General features: G+C 54.8%; 1 protein-coding gene across 3 annotated transcripts in view; it reads left to right on the top strand.

Annotated features, from left to right (window-relative positions):
- The first annotated feature begins 492 nt into the window (after nucleotides 1-492).
- smurf1 (SMAD specific E3 ubiquitin protein ligase 1) overlaps nucleotides 493-19,429 on the top strand; it is a 140,137-nt gene continuing 121,200 nt past the window's right edge. For all 3 annotated transcript variants that reach the window (XM_060943047.1, XM_060943046.1, XM_060943045.1), the window contains exon 1: nucleotides 493-738. In XM_060943047.1, coding sequence (XP_060799030.1) covers nucleotides 684-738 — 55 coding nt within the window. In that variant the 5' untranslated portion in view covers nucleotides 493-683. The remainder of the gene's footprint in view (nucleotides 739-19,429) is intronic.

The following is a 19,429-nucleotide window of genomic DNA, read 5'->3' as shown; positions in this document are numbered from 1 at the left end:
TTCTCCCCGTGTCCGCGTGGGTTTCCTCCGGGTGCTCCGGTTTCCCCCACAGTCCAAAGACATGCAGGTTAGGTTAACTGGTGACTCTAAATTGAGCGTAGGTGTGAATGTGAGTGTGAATGGTTGTCTGTGTCTATGTGTCAGCCCTGTGATGACCTGGCGACTTGTCCAGGGTGTACCCCGCCTTTCGCCCGTAGTCAGCTGGGATAGGCTCCAGCTTGCCTGCGACCCTGTAGGACAGGATAAGCGGCTACAGATAATGAGATGAGATGAGATGAGATGAGATCTCTTCTTTATAAATCCATGGCACCGTGGAGCATTAAAGACAAAGAGCTCGACACGCTCTGCAGTTCACTACACGGCCACTACAGGGCGCCATTTTTGATTGTAGCCAAGCTCCCGCGTGCAGACCGGATGCTGGCACGATTGTCGTGAGCGCGCACGTATTTTTTTTCTTCTCGTGAACGAGCGTGATGTCAGCGCGCCGTCGAGCTCGAAAAATGTTAGCGTATGTTGTTGAGTCCGGGAGCGACGAGCAGGGGCTTCTCCAGGAAGGGAATAATCTCCGCTTTCCTTAAAGGGGGAAACACACTCAGGCACCGGTCTGTGGATTGGGTCGAGGCGGGCTGGGAGTCGGTGTCTTGGGGCCTGAGACAGAGTTGGGGAGATTAATTTCAGGAGTGATGTCGAACCCTGGGACTCGGAGGAACGGGTCAAGCATCAAAATCAGACTGACAGGTAAGAGCTGGGTCTCATCGAACACACGGCCCGGGGAGGAGTGAGTGAGAGAGAGAGAGAGCGAGCGGTGTTTCACATGGTGTGTGTGTGTGTGTGTGTGTGAGAGAGAGAGAACCGGCTCGGGTTCTGATTTCGACCAGGAGCTAAACACGTTAGCTAGCTGGCTAGCGGCTCGTGTGCACGCGCACGTTAGTCTCTGTGCTAGTGTGCGGGTGTCTTGATCTCTGTGCTGGTGTGCGTGCGGGTGTCCTGATCTCTGTGCTGGTGTGCGTGCGGATGTCCTGATCTTTGTGCTGGTGTGCGGGTGTCTTGATCTCTGTGCTGGTGTGCGTGCGGGTGTCCTGATCTCTGTGCTGGTGTGCGTGCGGGTGTCTTGATCTCTGTGCTGGTGTGCGTGCGGGTGTCTTGATCTCTGTGCTGGTGTGCGTGCGGGTGTCCTGATCTCTGTGCTGGTGTGCGTGCGGGTGTCTTGATCTCTGTGCTGGTGTGCGTGCGGGTGTCCTGATCTCTGTGCTGGTGTGCGTGCGGGTGTCCTGATCTCTGTGCTGGTGTGCGTGCGGGTGTCCTGATCTCTGTGCTGGTGTGCGTGCGGGTGTCTTGATCTCTGTGCTGGTGTGCGTGCGGGTGTCCTGATCTCTGTGCTGGTGTGCGTGCGGGTGTCCTGATCTCTGTGCTGGTGTGCGTGCGGGTGTCTTGATCTCTGTGCTGGTGTGCGTGCGGGTGTCTTGATCTCTGTGCTGGTGTGCGTGCGGGTGTCCTGATCTCTGTGCTGGTGTGCGTGCGGGTGTCCTGATCTCTGTGCTGGTGTGCGTGCGGGTGTCCTGATCTCTGTGCTGGTGTGCGTGCGGGTGTCTTGATCTCTGTGCTGGTGTGCGTGCGGGTGTCCTGATCTCTGTGCTGGTGTGCGTGCGGGTGTCCTGATCTCTGTGCTGGTGTGCGTGCGGGTGTCCTGATCTCTGTGCTGGTGTGCGTGCGGGTGTCTTGATCTCTGTGCTGGTGTGCGTGCGGGTGTCTTGATCTCTGTGCTGGTGTGCGTGCGGGTGTCCTGATCTCTGTGCTGGTGTGCGTGCGGGTGTCCTGATCTCTGTGCTGGTGTGCGTGCGGGTGTCCTGATCTCTGTGCTGGTGTGCGTGCGGGTGTCCTGATCTCTGTGCTGGTGTGCGTGCGGGTGTCTTGATCTCTGTGCTGGTGTGCGTGCGGGTGTCTTGATCTCTGTGCTGGTGTGCGTGCGGGTGTCCTGATCTCTGTGCTGGTGTGCGTGCGGGTGTCTTGATCTCTGTGCTGGTGTGCGTGCGGCTGTCCTGATCTCTGTGCTGGTGTGCGTGCGGGTGTCCTGATCTCTGTGCTGGTGTGCGGGTGTCTTGATCTCTGTGCTGGTGTGCGTGCGGCTGTCCTGATCTCTGTGCTGGTGTGCGTGCGGGTGTCCTGATCTCTGTGCTGGTGTGCGTGCGGGTGTCTTGATCTCTGTGCTGGTGTGCGTGCGGGTGTCTTGATCTCTGTGCTGGTGTGCGTGCGGGTGTCCTGATCTCTGTGCTGGTGTGCGTGCGGGTGTCCTGATCTCTGTGCTGGTGTGCGTGCGGGTGTCCTGATCTCTGTGCTGGTGTGCGTGCGGGTGTCTTGATCTCTGTGCTGGTGTGCGTGCGGGTGTCCTGATCTCTGTGCTGGTGTGCGTGCGGGTGTCCTGATCTCTGTGCTGGTGTGCGTGCGGGTGTCCTGATCTCTGTGCTGGTGTGCGTGCGGGTGTCTTGATCTCTGTGCTGGTGTGCGTGCGGGTGTCTTGATCTCTGTGCTGGTGTGCGTGCGGGTGTCCTGATCTCTGTGCTGGTGTGCGTGCGGGTGTCCTGATCTCTGTGCTGGTGTGCGTGCGGGTGTCCTGATCTCTGTGCTGGTGTGCGTGCGGGTGTCTTGATCTCTGTGCTGGTGTGCGTGCGGGTGTCTTGATCTCTGTGCTGGTGTGCGTGCGGGTGTCCTGATCTCTGTGCTGGTGTGCGTGCGGGTGTCTTGATCTCTGTGCTGGTGTGCGTGCGGCTGTCCTGATCTCTGTGCTGGTGTGCGTGCGGGTGTCCTGATCTCTGTGCTGGTGTGCGGGTGTCTTGATCTCTGTGCTGGTGTGCGTGCGGCTGTCCTGATCTCTGTGCTGGTGTGCGTGCGGGTGTCCTGATCTCTGTGTTGGTGTGCGTGCGGGTGTCCTGATCTCTGTGCTGGTGTGCGGGTGTCTTGATCTCTGTGCTGGTGTGCGTGCGGCTGTCCTGATCTCTGTGCTGGTGTGCGTGCGGGTGTCTTGATCTCTGTGCTGGTGTGCGTGCGGGTGTCTTGATCTCTGTGCTGGTGTGCGTGCGGGTGTCTTGATCTCTGTGCTGGTGTGCGTGCGGCTGTCCTGATCTCTGTGCTGGTGTGCGTGCGGCTGTCCTGATCTCTGTGCTGGTGTGCGGGTGTCTTGATCTCTGTGCTGGTGTGCGTGCGGCTGTCCTGATCTCTGTGCTGGTGTGCGTGCGGGTGTCCTGATCTCTGTGTTGGTGTGCGTGCGGGTGTCCTGATCTCTGTGCTGGTGTGCGGGTGTCTTGATCTCTGTGCTGGTGTGCGTGCGGCTGTCCTGATCTCTGTGCTGGTGTGCGTGCGGGTGTCCTGATCTCTGTGTTGGTGTGCGTGCGGGTGTCCTGATCTCTGTGCTGGTGTGCGGGTGTCTTGATCTCTGTGCTGGTGTGCGTGCGGCTGTCCTGATCTCTGTGCTGGTGTGCGTGCGGATGTCCTGATCTCTGTGCTGGTGTGCGTGCGGGCGTCTCGACCTCTGTGCTGGTGTGCGTGCGGGCGTCTCGACCTCTGTGCTGGTGTGCGTGCGGGCGTCTCGACCTCTGTGCTGGTGTGCGTGCGGGCGTCTCGACCTCTGTGCTGGTGTGCGTGCGGGCGTCTCGACCTCTGTGCTGGTGTGCGTGCGGGCGTCTCGACCTCTGTGCTGGTGTGCGTGCGGGCGTCTCGACCTCTGTGCTGGTGTGCGTGCGGGCGTCTCGACCTCTGTGCTGGTGTGCGTGCGGGCGTCTCGACCTCTGTGCTGGTGTGCGTGCGGGCGTCTCGACCTCTGTGCTGGTGTGCGTGCGGGCGTCTCGACCTCTGTGCTGGTGTGCGTGCGGGCGTCTCGACCTCTGTGCTGGTGTGCGTGCGGGCGTCTCGACCTCTGTGCTGGTGTGCGTGCGGGCGTCTCGACCTCTGTGCTGGTGTGCGTGCGGGCGTCTCGACCTCTGTGCTGGTGTGCGTGCGGGCGTCTCGACCTCTGTGCTGGTGTGCGTGCGGGCGTCTCGACCTCTGTGCTGGTGTGCGTGCGGGCGTCTCGACCTCTGTGCTGGTGTGCGTGCGGGCGTCTCGACCTCTGTGCTGGTGTGCGTGCGGGCGTCTCGACCTCTGTGCTGGTGTGCGTGCGGGCGTCTCGACCTCTGTGCTGGTGTGCGTGCGGGCGTCTCGACCTCTGTGCTGGTGTGCGTGCGGGCGTCTCGACCTCTGTGCTGGTGTGCGTGCGGGCGTCTCGACCTCTGTGCTGGTGTGCGTGCGGGCGTCTCGACCTCTGTGCTGGTGTGCGTGCGGGCGTCTCGACCTCTGTGCTGGTGTGCGTGCGGGCGTCTCGACCTCTGTGCTGGTGTGCGTGCGGGCGTCTCGACCTCTGTGCTGGTGTGCGTGCGGGCGTCTCGACCTCTGTGCTGGTGTGCGTGCGGGCGTCTCGACCTCTGTGCTGGTGTGCGTGCGGGCGTCTCGACCTCTGTGCTGGTGTGCGTGCGGGCGTCTCGACCTCTGTGCTGGTGTGCGTGCGGGCGTCTCGACCTCTGTGCTGGTGTGCGTGCGGGCGTCTCGACCTCTGTGCTGGTGTGCGTGCGGGCGTCTCGACCTCTGTGCTGGTGTGCGTGCGGGCGTCTCGACCTCTGTGCTGGTGTGCGTGCGGGCGTCTCGACCTCTGTGCTGGTGTGCGTGCGGGCGTCTCGACCTCTGTGCTGGTGTGCGTGCGGGCGTCTCGACCTCTGTGCTGGTGTGCGTGCGGGCGTCTCGACCTCTGTGCTGGTGTGCGTGCGGGCGTCTCGACCTCTGTGCTGGTGTGCGTGCGGGCGTCTCGACCTCTGTGCTGGTGTGCGTGCGGGCGTCTCGACCTCTGTGCTGGTGTGCGTGCGGGCGTCTCGACCTCTGTGCTGGTGTGCGTGCGGGCGTCTCGACCTCTGTGCTGGTGTGCGTGCGGGCGTCTCGACCTCTGTGCTGGTGTGCGTGCGGGCGTCTCGACCTCTGTGCTGGTGTGCGTGCGGGCGTCTCGACCTCTGTGCTGGTGTGCGTGCGGGCGTCTCGACCTCTGTGCTGGTGTGCGTGCGGGCGTCTCGACCTCTGTGCTGGTGTGCGTGCGGGCGTCTCGACCTCTGTGCTGGTGTGCGTGCGGGCGTCTCGACCTCTGTGCTGGTGTGCGTGCGGGCGTCTCGACCTCTGTGCTGGTGTGCGTGCGGGCGTCTCGACCTCTGTGCTGGTGTGCGTGCGGGCGTCTCGACCTCTGTGCTGGTGTGCGTGCGGGCGTCTCGACCTCTGTGCTGGTGTGCGTGCGGGCGTCTCGACCTCTGTGCTGGTGTGCGTGCGGGCGTCTCGACCTCTGTGCTGGTGTGCGTGCGGGCGTCTCGACCTCTGTGCTGGTGTGCGTGCGGGCGTCTCGACCTCTGTGCTGGTGTGCGTGCGGGCGTCTCGACCTCTGTGCTGGTGTGCGTGCGGGCGTCTCGACCTCTGTGCTGGTGTGCGTGCGGGCGTCTCGACCTCTGTGCTGGTGTGCGTGCGGGCGTCTCGACCTCTGTGCTGGTGTGCGTGCGGGCGTCTCGACCTCTGTGCTGGTGTGCGTGCGGGCGTCTCGACCTCTGTGCTGGTGTGCGTGCGGGCGTCTCGACCTCTGTGCTGGTGTGCGTGCGGGCGTCTCGACCTCTGTGCTGGTGTGCGTGCGGGCGTCTCGACCTCTGTGCTGGTGTGCGTGCGGGCGTCTCGACCTCTGTGCTGGTGTGCGTGCGGGCGTCTCGACCTCTGTGCTGGTGTGCGTGCGGGCGTCTCGACCTCTGTGCTGGTGTGCGTGCGGGTGACTTGATCTCTGTGCTGGTGTGCGTGCGCGCGTCTTGACCTCTGTGCTGGTGTGCGTGCGGGCGTCTTGACCTCTGCGCTAGTTTGCGGCTGTCTCGATCTCTGTGCTGGTGCGCGTGCGGGCGTCTCGACCTCTGTGCTGGTGCGCGTGCGGGCGTCTCGACCTCTGTGCTGGTGCGCGTGCGGGCGTCTCGACCTCTGTGCTGGTGCGCGTGCGGGCGTCTCGACCTCTGTGCTGGTGCGCGTGCGGGCGTCTCGACCTCTGTGCTGGTGCGCGTGCGCGCGTCTTGACCTCTGTGCTGGTGTGCGTGCGGGTGTCTTGACGTCTGTGCTAGTGTGCGGGTGACTTGATCTCTGTGCTGGTGCGCGTGCGGGCGTCTTGACCTCTGTGCTGGTGCGCGTGCGCGCGTCTTGACCTCTGTGCTAGTGTGCGTGCGGGTGTCTTGACGTCTGTGCTAGTGTGCGGGTGACTTGATCTCTGTGCTGGTGTGTGTGCGCGCGTCTTGACCTCTGTGCTAGTGCGCGTGCGGGCGTCTTGACCTCTGTGCTAGTGCGCGTGCGCGCGTCTTGACCTCTGTGCTAGTGCGCGTGCGCGCGTCTTGACCTCTGTGCTAGTGTGCATGCGGGTGTCTTGACGTCTGTGCTAGTGTGCGGGTGACTTGATCTCTGTGCTGGTGTGCGTGCGCGCGTCTCGACCTCTGTGCTGGTGTGCGTGCGCGCGTCTCGACCTCTGTGCTGGTGTGCGTGCGAGCGTCTCGACCTCTGTGCTGGTGTGCGTGCGGGCGTCTCGACCTCTGTGCTGGTGTGCGTGCGCGCGTCTCGACCTCTGTGCTGGTGTGCGTGCGGGCGTCTCGACCTCTGTGCTGGTGTGCGTGCGCGCGTCTCGACCTCTGTGCTGGTGTGCGTGCGGGCGTCTCGACCTCTGTGCTGGTGTGCGTGCGCGCGTCTCGATCTCTGTGCTGGTGTGCGTTAAGGTATTAGGCAGAGACCCGTCCACCCGTAAATTTGACGGGCGATTGCCGATTTCAACGGGCAAGTATACACACAGACGGATACTGAAACGGACGATAATGCCGAAAATTTTCGCACATGAATACTCCCACATGTCATCCGATAAATCCAGTTATGTTCCGCCCACACACGGACTGGCCATCGGGAGTAGCGGGAGTTTTCCCGGTGGGCTGGTGGTTCAGCGTGGGCCGGCGGAGAAAAAAAAAAAAAAACAGTTGCGCGCTGGCCTTTAATATGATAAGCAATGTTAACAGTTTCTTTAACAAACTGTTAACATTGCTTATTACAGTTGCGCGCTGGCCTTTAATATGATAAGCAATGTTAACAGTTTGTTAAAGAAACTGTTAACATTGCTTATCATATTAAAGGCCAGCGCGCAACTGTTTTTTTTTTTTTTTTTTCTCCGCTGGCCCACACTGAACCTCCGGCCCACTGGGAAAACTCCCGCTACTCCCGATGGCCAGTCCGTGTGTGGTTCCGCCATCATTTACAAATCGTAAGAAACACAGTTTAATACGAAAAATACTGAAAACTTGAAATGAAAAATCAGAATATTTCATCGTTTCCGCCATTTTGGCCCGCACTGAATCTTGTAACATGCGGACTGAATAAATCGCGAATTCTGATTGGTCGAAAATTGCCAAACACCCTGCGTTGTAGTTTCCTCTTTCTTGGCGGGAGAACCGCATTTTTTTTTGCTGACTCACTCTTCTGGATCAAGATGAATCCCAACAAACGCCCCAAATTGAATGTGACAAAAACTGATTCGTTTTTCCACAAAAAGACAGAAAAGGTATGTGTGATACATTGATTAACAAGGGGGTTTCATTGGGGTATGGTAAAATAGAATACTGTTGGGTTTTTTTTTTTTATTAAATACTGTAACTAGATCAAAAGATTATATACAATTCATTGTTGTTTATTTTCTTTTCACTTTTGTTACCAAATCAGACACCATACATACATCTGATACATTCAGGAGTGAAACTGAAAAAAATACAAAGTAAAAATATGCAATATTAAGATGAAATAAACACCAAAGGTGCTTTGCTACAAGCAGAGACTGCAGGAGCAACTATGGATGTGGATGTTTAGGTTCTATCTGGTGGAGTACCACGGTGATCACAGGGACCCCTCTGCATCCTCAGCAGGTATCTCAGGGTCACAGGTGTTTCGCCCCTTAACCTGTACACCTCTCCTGAGTGGGGCAGCGAGGGCTGAGTTAGCCTTCACCTGCAGAGGAGGTCCAGCTACGATCCCTTGACAGCCACAGCCACCTGGAACAACTTTCGGCCACTGCGGCTATCTCCCTGATAGCCTTCTGTACCTGTCTGGAGTCAAGTCCGATTTTCTGTAGAAAACTGCGCATAGATGAGGCAGGGAAACCCCGAGCCCCAACCTCAATTGGGTAGAGGGTGGCATGCCACCCTGCGAGGGTCGCCTCATCCACTATGTCCTGGTACTTAGCCTTCTTTGCCTGGTGGGATATGGCTAGCCTCTCTTCCCAGGGAACAGTGAGTTCGGCGAGGATGATGGACTTTGAGCTCCTTGAAAGAAGGATCATATCCGGTCGGAGGGTAGTTGCCACCACCTCCTGAGGAAAGACCAGCTTCTTTCTAAGATCCACCCTCAGCTCCCAATCTGATCCGCGGTATAGCATTGATGGTAGGCAGTCAGGTCTTTTCTTTGAGACTTTGCTGCCTTCTGGCTGGAAGCTTGTGAGCCTTGGTGGTATTGGTGGCTGTTTGTTGGCGTGGCACCTCTGTAGTTCGACCCACTTAGCGACCTCGGTGAGGACTTTGTCATGTCTCCACCGGTAGCGCCCATCCGCCAGGGCTTTTGGGCAGCTGGTCAGAATGTGGTTCAGTGTGCAGAGGCTGGCGCCGCACTGGCCACAGGATGCCTCTTGCTCCTTGCCCCAGACCTTTAGGTTGCTTGGTGTGGGTAGGAGATCAGCCACAGCGCGCAGCAGGAAACTCAGCTTGCCTTGGTCAGTGCCCCAGAGCTCCTTCCAAGACAATGATCTCTCGAGTACCCCCTCCCACTGCATCCAGCGCGCCTGGGAGCCCAACCCCACTGCTTTAACTCGGCGGTCTTCTTCAGTTGCCTCCCGCACCCTCTGTACCACCAAGTCCCTTCTGTCTCTGATGTTGCTTTTCGACCAGCTCTTGACGCTGTAGTTGCCAAGCCCGAGCCGTCCGCGACACGCAGTGCCCACAATTTCCTGGTGCCTCCAGTACGCTTCTGCTTCTTTCACCGCCTCAAGGGGTTTCCACTTCCTACCGCAGTTGATGGCGGCACTTGCATGCCTCACTTTTGTGTCCCTGGAGTCCAAAAGCGTGCATGCTGCCCTTGCCTTGGTGGCCTTGAATTCTTCTATGACAGAGGAACATGGTAACCGGAGAATTGATGACCTGCTGTAGAGGTTGACTGAGCTGAAAGCTGGAGGAACGCCCAGCCATTTACGGATAAACCTGCTACAGACCCTCTCCATTGCTTCAACTCTGGTCATAGGGAAGTCATAGAGCAGAAATGGCCACTGAAGTCTTGGTATGATGCCATGCTGAAAGCTCCATACCTTGAACCTGCCCAGCAGCAAACTCCTGTCTATTCTTCTCAGCCACTCCTTTAGTTGGGCTGCAGTATCCTCAAGGTTCCCGCTGTCTTTCAGGGTACTGTCATAGCTCTTCCCCAGGCACCGGATTCGCTCCTCCTGGATGGTTGGAATCTGTGATCCCTGGATGCTGAAGGTATTATTCGACAGACTACCCTTCACCATGCACAAGCTCCTGGATTTGCCAGGCTTAAACTGCATACGGCCCCAGGTGGCCATCTTCTCCAGTGAGCTCAGGACCCATCGTGTCCCAAGAATGGATGGGGTCATCACAGTGATGTCGTCCATGAAGGCTCTGCAGGCTGGATGCCTTGTCCCATCCGCTGCCATTGGCCCTCTACACTGAGACTCTCCGGCTCTGAGCAGCAGGTTCATAGCTGCCACAAACAGAGAAACTGATATGGTGCAGCCAGCCATTATCCCTTTTTCCAGCCTCTGCCACTCGGTGGTAAAATCCTGCACGGTGAACCTCATGTGTAGAGAGCCCATATGCGACATCACCAGATTGATGACCTCTGATGGCACTTGGTAATGTTGCAATGCCTTGCAGATAAGCTGGTGTGGGACGTTTGGGTAAGCCTTGGTGAGATCCAGCCAGACCACTGAGAGAGACTTCTTGTTACTTTTTGCCTCCTTAATTATCTGGCTGATTACCGATGTGTGCTCCAAGCACCCAGAATACCCCGGTACTCCTCCTTTCTGGACACTTGCATCGACATAGCCATTGGCAAGTAAGTATGAAGTCAACCTTCTAGCAATGATTGCCCAGAAGACCTTCCCCTCGATGTCCAATAGGGAAATCTCTCTAAACTGGTCAAGGCTTGATGAATTCAGCTCCTTGGGAATGAAACAGCCCTCTGCCAGTGTCCACAGCAAGGGTTCTTGCTTCTTCTTCCACAGTGTGCGCAGGAGTGTGGCCAGTCTCCTTAGCAATTGCGGGCAGTTCTTATAAATCTTATATGATGTCCCTGATGGACCAGGAGCAGATCCCGCCCGAGCTCGTCTCACTACTGACCTTACTTCTTCAAAAGTGAAATCTGCCATGTTGAACGGGGTGCTTGGATTGGGCTTTGGGATAGGGAAGGGGCACTCTCCTAGTGGTAGGTCTCTGTTGGGGTCGCTATGTGCTGCCTTTACAGCATCTTCCACTTCTTCCTTGGAACATGCCAGTCTCCCGCTCTTGGGCTGGCCGAGGAGGTCCGATGTATAGCGGAATGGATTGTTGAAGAAAGATTTCCTCTGCCGACGCTTCTCTTTCTGTCTTTTCCGCGTTGTCTCTGCCCTTTGCAGCTGGAGTAGGTTTCTCCGCACCTCTGAACTTAGCTCGCTCAAGGCTTCCTTCTCTTGATGTTCTGCCTTCCGCCACCTCTTCTTGAGTTCTCGCAGATCTTTACGCATTTCGGCAATGCGGCATTGCCTTCTACTGGGGCCTGATGGCTGTTTCTCAGGCTTTCCTTCCTTGACTCCAAATCTGTCGTGGCATGCTTGGTACACTGTCTCCACCAGAGTCTTGATCTTTTTCACAGCATCCCCTTTCAAGGTGTTGTCTAGGATGATGCTGAGGTCTTCATCCAGTTGCGCCCACCTGTGGTCCGTGGCGGATGGTAGGTTTAACCGCGGCTTCTTTGGCAAGCCCTCCATGCGCTGGGCTTCTTGGCTCATCCTTGAACTCGTAGCAGGTACAGCTAGGGGGTCCTGAGCACTGTGGTGTGCCTCCTGACTCTGGACCTCCATCGACTGACAAACAAAGCTAACAAACTCTGAGATTAAACTCTGGGTTATGCTAGCTGTTTTGCGCTGCTGCAACTGCTCTTTGCACTTGGATTTGCCTTGGTGAATTTTCACGCCGTGCTCGTTCTTAAAGCGGGTGTCTTGATCTCTGTGCTGGTGTGCGGCTGTCTCGATCTCTGTGCTGGTGTGCGTGCGCGCGTCTTGACCTCTGTGCTAGTGTGCGTGCGGGCGTCTTGACCTCTGTGCTAGTGTGCGGCTGTCTTGATCTCTGTGCTGGTGTGCGTGCGGGTGTCTCGATCTCTGTGCTGGTGTGCGTGCGCTCATCTCGACCTCTGTGCTGGTGTGCGTGTGCTCATCTCGACCTCTGTGCTAGTGTGCGTGCGCGCGTCTTGACCTCTGTGCTAGTGTGCGTGCGCGCGTCTTGACCTCTGTGCTAGTGTGCGTGCGCACGTCTTGACCTCTGTGCTAGTGTGCGTGTGGCTGTCTTGACCTCTGTGCTAGTGTGCGTGTGGGTGTCTTGACCTCTGTGCTAGTGTGCGGGTGACTTGATCTCTGTGCTGGTGTGCGTGCGCGCGTCTTGACCTCTGTGCTAGTGTGCGTGTGGCTGTCTTGACCTCTGTGCTAGTGTGCTTGCGGGCGTCTTGACCTCTGTGCTAGTGTGCGGCTGTCTTGATCTCTGTGCTGGTGTGTGTGCGGGTGTCTCGATCTCTGTGCCGGTGTGTGTGCGGCTGTCTTGATATCTGTGCTGGTGTGCGCGCGGGCGTCTCGATCTCTGTGCTGGTGTGCGCGTGGGCGTCTCGACCTCTGTGCTGGTGTGCGTGCGGGCGTCTCGATCTCTGTGCTGGTGTGCGAGCGGGCATCTCGACCTCTGTGCTGGTGTGCGTGCGCGCGTCTCGACCTCTGTGCTAGTGCGCGCGCGACCTCTGTGCTTGTGTGCGTGCGGGCGTCGGTGTGTGTGTCGGTCTCTGTGCTCGTGCGTGCGTGCGTCGTTCTCTGTGCTAGTGCGTGCGTGCGTCGTTCTCTGTGCGTGCGTGCGTCGTTCTCTGTGCGTGCGTGCGTCGTTCTCTGTGCGTGCGTGCGTCGGTCTCTGTGCGTGCGTGCGTCGGTCTCTGCGCTAGTGCGTGCGTCTTGATCTCTGCGCTAGCGCGTGCGTGCGTCTTGATCTCTGCGCTAGCGCGTGCGTGCGTCTTGATCTCTGCGCTAGCGCGTGCGTGCGTCTTGGTCTCTGCGCTAGCGCGTGCGTGCGTCTTGGTCTCTCCGCTAGCGCGTGCGTGCGTCTTGGTCTCTCCGCTAGCGCGTGCGTGCGTCTTGGGCTCTCCGCTAGCGCGTGCGTGCGTCTTGGTCTCTGCGCTAGCGCGTGCGTGCATCTGCGCTTGTGTGTCTTGATCTCTGCGCTTGTGTGTCTTGATCTCTGCACTTGTGTGTCTTGATCTCTTTGCTAGTAGGTGCGTCATTCAATCTCTGTGGTCGTGCGCGCCTCATTCAATCTCTGTGGTCGTGTGCGCCTCAGTCAGTCTCTGTGCTCGTGCGCGCCTCAGTCAGTCTCTGTGCTCGTGCGCGCCTCAGTCAGTCTCTGTGCTCGTGCGCGCCTCAGTCAGTCTCTGTGCTCGTGCGCGCCTCAGTCAGTCTCTGTGCTCGTGCGCGCCTCAGTCAGTCTCTGTGCTCGTGCGCGCCTCAGTCAGTCTCTGTGCTCGTGCGCGCCTCAGTCAGTCTCTGTGCTCGTGCGCGCCTCAGTCAGTCTCTGTGCTCGTGCGCGCCTCAGTCAGTCTCTGTGCTCGTGCGCGCCTCAGTCAGTCTCTGTGCTCGTGCGCGCCTCAGTCAGTCTCTGTGCTCGTGCGCGCCTCAGTCAGTCTCTGTGCTCGTGCGTGCCTCAGTCAGTCTCTGTGCTCATGCGCGCCTCAGTCAGTCTCTGTGCTCGTGTGCGCGTGCGTCTTGATCTCTGTGCTCGTGTGTCTTGATCTCTGTGCTAGTGCAGGGCCCGAAATTCACGGTGGTCCGGTTGCCCGAGGTGACTTAATTTGTCATTTGGCGGGTAATTCCTGTCACTAACCAGCCCGGCTGGCTAGTTGAAAATAAAAAATATATATGAAGCGAAGATCCAGACTAGGGCTGTGCGATATACAGAATATACTTGATATATCTCCAAAAATTCTGTGTGAGATACATATACAACCCCATTTCCAAAAAAGTTGGGACAAAGTACAAATTGTAAATAAAAACGGAATGCGATGATGTGGAAGTTTCAAAATTCCATATTTTATTCAGAATAGAACATAGATGACATATCAAATGTTTAAACTGAGAAAATGTATCATTTAAAGAGAAAAATTAGGTGATTTTAAATTTCATGACAACAACACATCTCAAAGTTGGGACAAGGCCATGTTTAGCACTGTGAGACATCCCCTTTTCTCTTTACAACAGTCTGTAAACGTCTGGGGACTGAGGAGACAAGTTGCTCAAGTTTAGGGATAGGAATGTTAACCCATTCTTGTCTAATGTAGGATTCTAGTTGCTCAACTGTCTTAGGTCTTTTTTGCCGTATCTTCTGTTTTATGATGTGCCAAATGTTTCCTATGGGTGAAAGATCTGGACTGCAGGCTGGCCAGTTCAGTACCCGGACCCTTCTTCTACGCAGCCATGATGCTGTAATTGATGCAGTATGTGGTTTGGCATTGTCATGTTGGAAAATGCAAGGTCTTCCCTGAAAGAGACGTCGTCTGGATGGGAGCATATGTTGCTCTAGAACCTGGATATACCTTTCAGCATTGATGGTGTCTTTCCAGATGTGTAAGCTGCCCATGCCACACGCACTAATGCAACCCCATACCATCAGAGATGCAGGCTTCTGAACTGAGCGCTGATAACAACTTGGGTCGTCCTTCTCCTCTTTAGTCCGAATGACACGGCGTCCCTGATTTCCATAAAGAACTTCAAATTTTGATTTGTCTGACCACAGAACAGTTTTCCACTTTGCCACAGTCCATTTTAAATGAGCCTTGGCCCAGAGAAGACGTCTGCGCTTCTGGATCATGTTTAGATATGGCTTCTTCTTTGAACTATAGAGTTTTAGCTGGCAACGGCGGATGGCACGGTGAATTGTGTTCACAGATAATGTTCTCTGGAAATATTCCTGAGCCCATTTTGTGATTTCCAATACAGAAGCATGCCTGTATGTGATGCAGTGCCGTCTAAGGGCCCGAAGATCATGTGCACTCAGTATGGTTTTCTGGCCTTGGCCCTTACGCACAGAGATTCTTCCAGATTCTCTGAATCTTTTGATGATATTATGCACTGTAGATGATATGTTCAAACTCTTTGCAATTTTACACTGTCGAACTCCTTTCTGATATTGCTCCACTATTTGTCGGCGCAGAATTAGGGGGATTGGTGATCCTCTTCCCATCTTTACTTCTGAGAGCCGCTGCCACTCCAAGATGCTCTTTTTATACCCAGTCATGTTAATGACCTATTGCCAATTGACCTAATGAGTTGCAATTTGGTCCTCCAGCTGTTCCTTTTTTGTACCTTTAACTTTTCCAGCCTCTTATTGCCCCTGTCCCAACTTTTTTGAGATGTGTTGCTGTCATGAAATTTCAAATGAGCCAATATTTGGCATGAAATTTCAAAATGTCTCACTTTCGACATTTGATGTGTTGTCTATGTTCTATTGTGAATACAATATCAGTTTTTGAGATTTGTAAATTATTGCATTTCGTTTTTATTTACAATTTGTACTTTGTCCCAACTTTTTTGGAATCGGGGTTGTAATTATTATATCGTAACTATCGAGTATTTTATGGTCATCTGCTGACTTGCGTTTGTTGTGTTTGTTTAAAACCTTTTCCGGTGGTTTTCTCCCTGTCCCTCAGGCAGTAACGTGAGGGGCTGCCTAAGGGTAAAAAAAACAATAACGTCACGCACTCGCCAACCAATCCCGGGCGACATCCAGGTGCTGAAAGGAACTTGAGGGAAGATTTCCTAGTTTCGGTTTACAGTGCTGACTCAGTTTGTGCAATCGCTGGTGTTGCATAGGCTACCGTGTAAGCTCTGTCAATTTCAGCGACAAATTTAAAAATGGAAGCGGAAGAATTGGTTCCTAAAAGAACTAGTAAGGGGTCAGTCATCTGACATTTTTTTGGATATCGTGAGGAGGACGTGGAACAGCAAATGCCAATTTGTAAAGTGTGCAAAAAAACCAGTATCAAAATACTCAGGTCTTGAAATAAATGCACAGTAGTCATGAACAATGGTAACTACTGTTCTCTCTTTTGTGTTATTTTTGACAGAAGTAAAATTCATACATGAAGAAATTTTGGCGAGTTGATTTTCTGTTTGGGGCGGCACGGTGGTGTAGTGGTTAGCGCTGTCGCCTCACAGCAAGAAGGTCTGGGGTTGAGTCCCGTGGCCGGCGAGGGCCTTTCTGTGTGGAGTTTGCATGTTCTCCCCGTGTCAGCGTGAGTTTCCTCAGGGTGCTTCGGTTTCCCCCACAGTCCAAAGACATGCAGGTTAGGTTAACTGGTGACTCTAAATTGACCGTAGGTGTGAATGTGAGTGTGAATGGTTGTCTGTGTCTGTGTCGGCCCTGTGATGACCTGGCGACTTGTCCAGGGTGTACCCCGCCTTTCGCCCGTAGTCAGCTGGGATAGGCTCCAGCTTGCCTGCGACCCTGTAGAACAGGATGAAGCTGCTAGAGATAATGAGATGAGATTTTCTGTTTGGCTAGTTACTTTGGAAGGTAACTAGTCCGGCTGGCTGGTTGAAAAAATATATGAATTTCGAGCCCTGTAGTGTGTCTGCGCTTGTGTGTCTTGATCTCTGTGCTGGTGTGTCTGCGCTTGTGCGTCTTGATCTCCTGTGCTGGTGTGTCTGCGCTTGTGTGTGTGTGTATGTGTCTGTCTTAATCTCTGTGCGTGTCTTAACCACACACACTAGCACAGAGATTAAGACGCGTGCGCTCACACACACACACACACACACACACACACACACACACACACACACAAGCACAGACAATAAGATGCGCGCGCACACACACACACACACACACACACAGATTGTGTATGTGCGAGTGTGCGTGTCTTAATCTCTGTGCTTGTGTGTGTGAGAATCTCTGTGCTAGTGTGTGTGCTTGTGTCTTAATCTGTGATAGTGTGTGTCTTAATCTGTGTGTGTGTGTGTGTCAGTGTCAATCTCTGTGCTAGTGTGTGCTAGTATGTCTTAATCTCTGTGCTAGTGTGTGCGTGTCTTAATCTCTGTGCTTGTGTGTGTGTGTTAAGCTCTGTGCTAGTGTGTGCGCTTGTGTGTCACTCTGTGCTAGGGTGTGTGTCTTAATCTCTGTGCTAGTGAGTGTGCTTGTGTCTTAATCTGTGCCTGTGTGTGTGGTGTGTCAGTCTCTGTCCTAGTGTGCGCTTGTGTGTCTCTTAATCTCTGCGCTAGTCTGTGCGTGTGTGCATGTCTTAATCTCTGTGCTAGTGTGCGCTTGTCAATCTCTGTGTGTGTGTGTGTGTGTGTGTGAGAGAGAGAGAGAGAGAGAGAGAGAGAATCTCTGGTGTGTGTGTGCTTGCGTGCGTGCGTGTTTGCTTGTGTGTCTTAATCTCTGTGCTGGTGTGTCCGCGCTTGTGTGTCTTGATCTCCTGTGCTGGTGTGTCCGCGCTTGTGCGTCTTGATCTCCTGTGCTGGTGTGTCCGCGCTTGTGCGTCTTGATCTCCTGTGCTGGTGTGTCCGCGCTTGTGCGTCTTGATCTCCTGTGCTGGTGTGTCCGCGCTTGTGCGTCTTGATCTCCTGTGCTGGTGTGTCCGCGCTTGTGCGTCTTGATCTCCTGTGCTGGTGTGTCCGCGCTTGTGCGTCTTGATCTCCTGTGCTGGTGTGTCTGCGCTTGTGCGTCTTGATCTCCTGTGCTGGTGTGTCCGCGCTTGTGCATCTTGATCTCCTGTGCTGGTGTGTCCGCGCTTGTGCGTCTTGATCTCCTGTGCTGGTGTGTCTGCGCTTGTGTGTGTGGTGTGTCAGTCTCTGTGCTAGTGTGCGCTTGTGTCTCTCTTAATCTCTCCGCTAGTCTGTGCGTGTGCCTGTCTTAATCTCTGTGCTTGTGTGTGTTAATCTCTGCGCTTGTGTTTGTCTTAATGTCTGTGCTAGTGTGCACTAGTGTGTCTTAGGCAGCTGGGCCATAGAAGGTTCACGCTGCATGCTGCACGCTACACGCTACACGTTCACGTGAAGAACCGGACCCTGGGCCATTAAACTTCATGCTTGGATGTTCACGTGTTGCGTCTGTTCTACTTTGACCGAGTAACCAACAATATGGACTCTTCGGATGACGACGATTGCCTCATTCTGCTTTTACTGAGACAGAGGAAGAGAAAAAGGAACAGAATTTGGAGCCGAGAACACTTCCTTCTGAGAGAAACCCGTGGTGAATTTCACCGAACATTCTATAATCTGCTTGACAATCCCGATGAAGAACTATTTTTCAATTATACCATTCAATTATATTTTTTCTGAAGTTTTCCCCTGAAAGCATAGCGTTATCTCCCTAGACCCGTTCTGATTGGCTGGCGCGGCGGTGACCGCATGCATTGACTGGAATTTCCGTCTTCACGCCTAGAAAAAAGTGTGCATGTTCATTTCACGCTTCACGCGTGAAGTGTGCAGCGTGCAGCGTGCAACGTGAACGCCGTTCTATGGCCCAGAGCAAGTCATGCTACGTTTGTCCACTTTTCTTTACACGCGTGTAGCGTGCAGCGTGCAGCATGCAGCGTGCAGCGTGAACCTTCTATGGCCCAGCAGCCTTAATCTCTGTGCTAGTGTGCACTAGTGTGTCTTAATCTCTGTGCTAGTGTGCACTAGTGTGTCTTAATCTCTGTGCTAGTGTGTGCGCTTTTCAATCTCTGTGCTTGTGTGTGTGTGTGTGTGAGAGAGAGAATCTCTGGTGTGTGTGCGCGTGCGTGTGTGTTTGCTTGTGTGTCTTAATCTCTGTGCTGGTGTGTCCGCGCTTGTGTGTCTTGATCTCCTATGCTGGTGTGTCTGCGCTTGTGTGTCTTGATCTCCTGTGCTGGTGTGTCTGCGCTTGTGCGTCTTGATCTCCTGTGCTGGTGTGTCTGCGCTTTTGTGTGTGTGGGTGTGGTGTGTCAGTCTCTGTGCTAGTGTGCGCTTGTGTGTCTCTTAATCTCTGCGCTAGTCTGTGCGTGTGCGTGTCTTAATCTCTGTGCTTGTGCGTGTTAATCTCTGCGCTTGTGTTTGTCTTAATCTCTGTGCTAGTGTGTGCGCTTTTCAATCTCTGTGCTTGTGTGTGTGTGTGTGAGAGAGAGAATCTCTGGTGTGTGTGCGCGTGCGTGTGTGTTTGCTTGTGTGTCTTAATCTCTGTGCTGGTGTGTCCGCGCTTGTGTGTCTTGATCTCCTGTGCTGGTGTGTCTGCGCTTGTGTGTCTTGATCTCCTGTGCTGGTCTGTCTGCGCTTTTGTGTGTGTGGGTGTGGTGTGTCAGTCTCTGTGCTAGTGTGCGCTTGTGTGTCTCTTAATCTCTGCGCTAGTCTGTGCGTGTGCGTGTCTTAATCTCTGTGCTTGTGCGTGTTAATCTCTGCGCTTGTGTTTGTCTTAATCTCTGTGCTAGTGTGCACTAGTGTGTCTTAATCTCTGTGCTAGTGTGTGTGCTTGTCAATCTGTGCGTGTGTGTGTGAGAGAATCTCTGGTGTGTGTGTGTGTGTGTGTGTGTGTGTGCGTGCGTGCGTGTGTGCGTGCGTGTTTGCTTGTGTGTCTTAATCACTGTGCTGGTGTGTCTGCGCTTGTGCGTTTTGATCTCCTGTGCTGGTGTGTCTGCGCTTGTGCGTCTTGATCTCCTGTGCTGGTGTGTCTGCGCTTGTGCGTCTTGATCTCCTGTGTTGGTGTGTCTGCGCTTGTGCGTCTTGATCTCCTGTGCTGGTGTGTCTGCGCTTGTGCGTCTTGATCTCCTGTGCTGGTGTGTCTGCGCTTGTGTGTCTTGATCTCCTGTGCTGGTCTGTCTGCGCTTGTGTGTGTGTGGGTGTGGTGTGTCAGTCTCTGTGCTAGTGTGCACTTGTGTGTCTCTTAATCTCTGCGCTAGTCTGTGCGTGTGCGTGTCTTAATCTCTGTGCTTGTGCGTGTTAATCTCTGCGCTTGTGTTTGTCTTAATCTCTGTGCTAGTGTGCACTAGTGTGTCTTAATCTCTGTGCTAGTGTGTGTGCTTGTCAATCTGTGTGTGTGTGTGTGTGTGTGTGTGAGAGAGAATCTCTGGTGTGTGT

This window comes from Neoarius graeffei, chromosome 16, assembly GCF_027579695.1.
Source record: "Neoarius graeffei isolate fNeoGra1 chromosome 16, fNeoGra1.pri, whole genome shotgun sequence".
Taxonomy (NCBI): Eukaryota; Metazoa; Chordata; class Actinopteri; order Siluriformes; family Ariidae; genus Neoarius; species Neoarius graeffei.
This window is presented reverse-complemented; position numbering and strand designations above follow the sequence as displayed.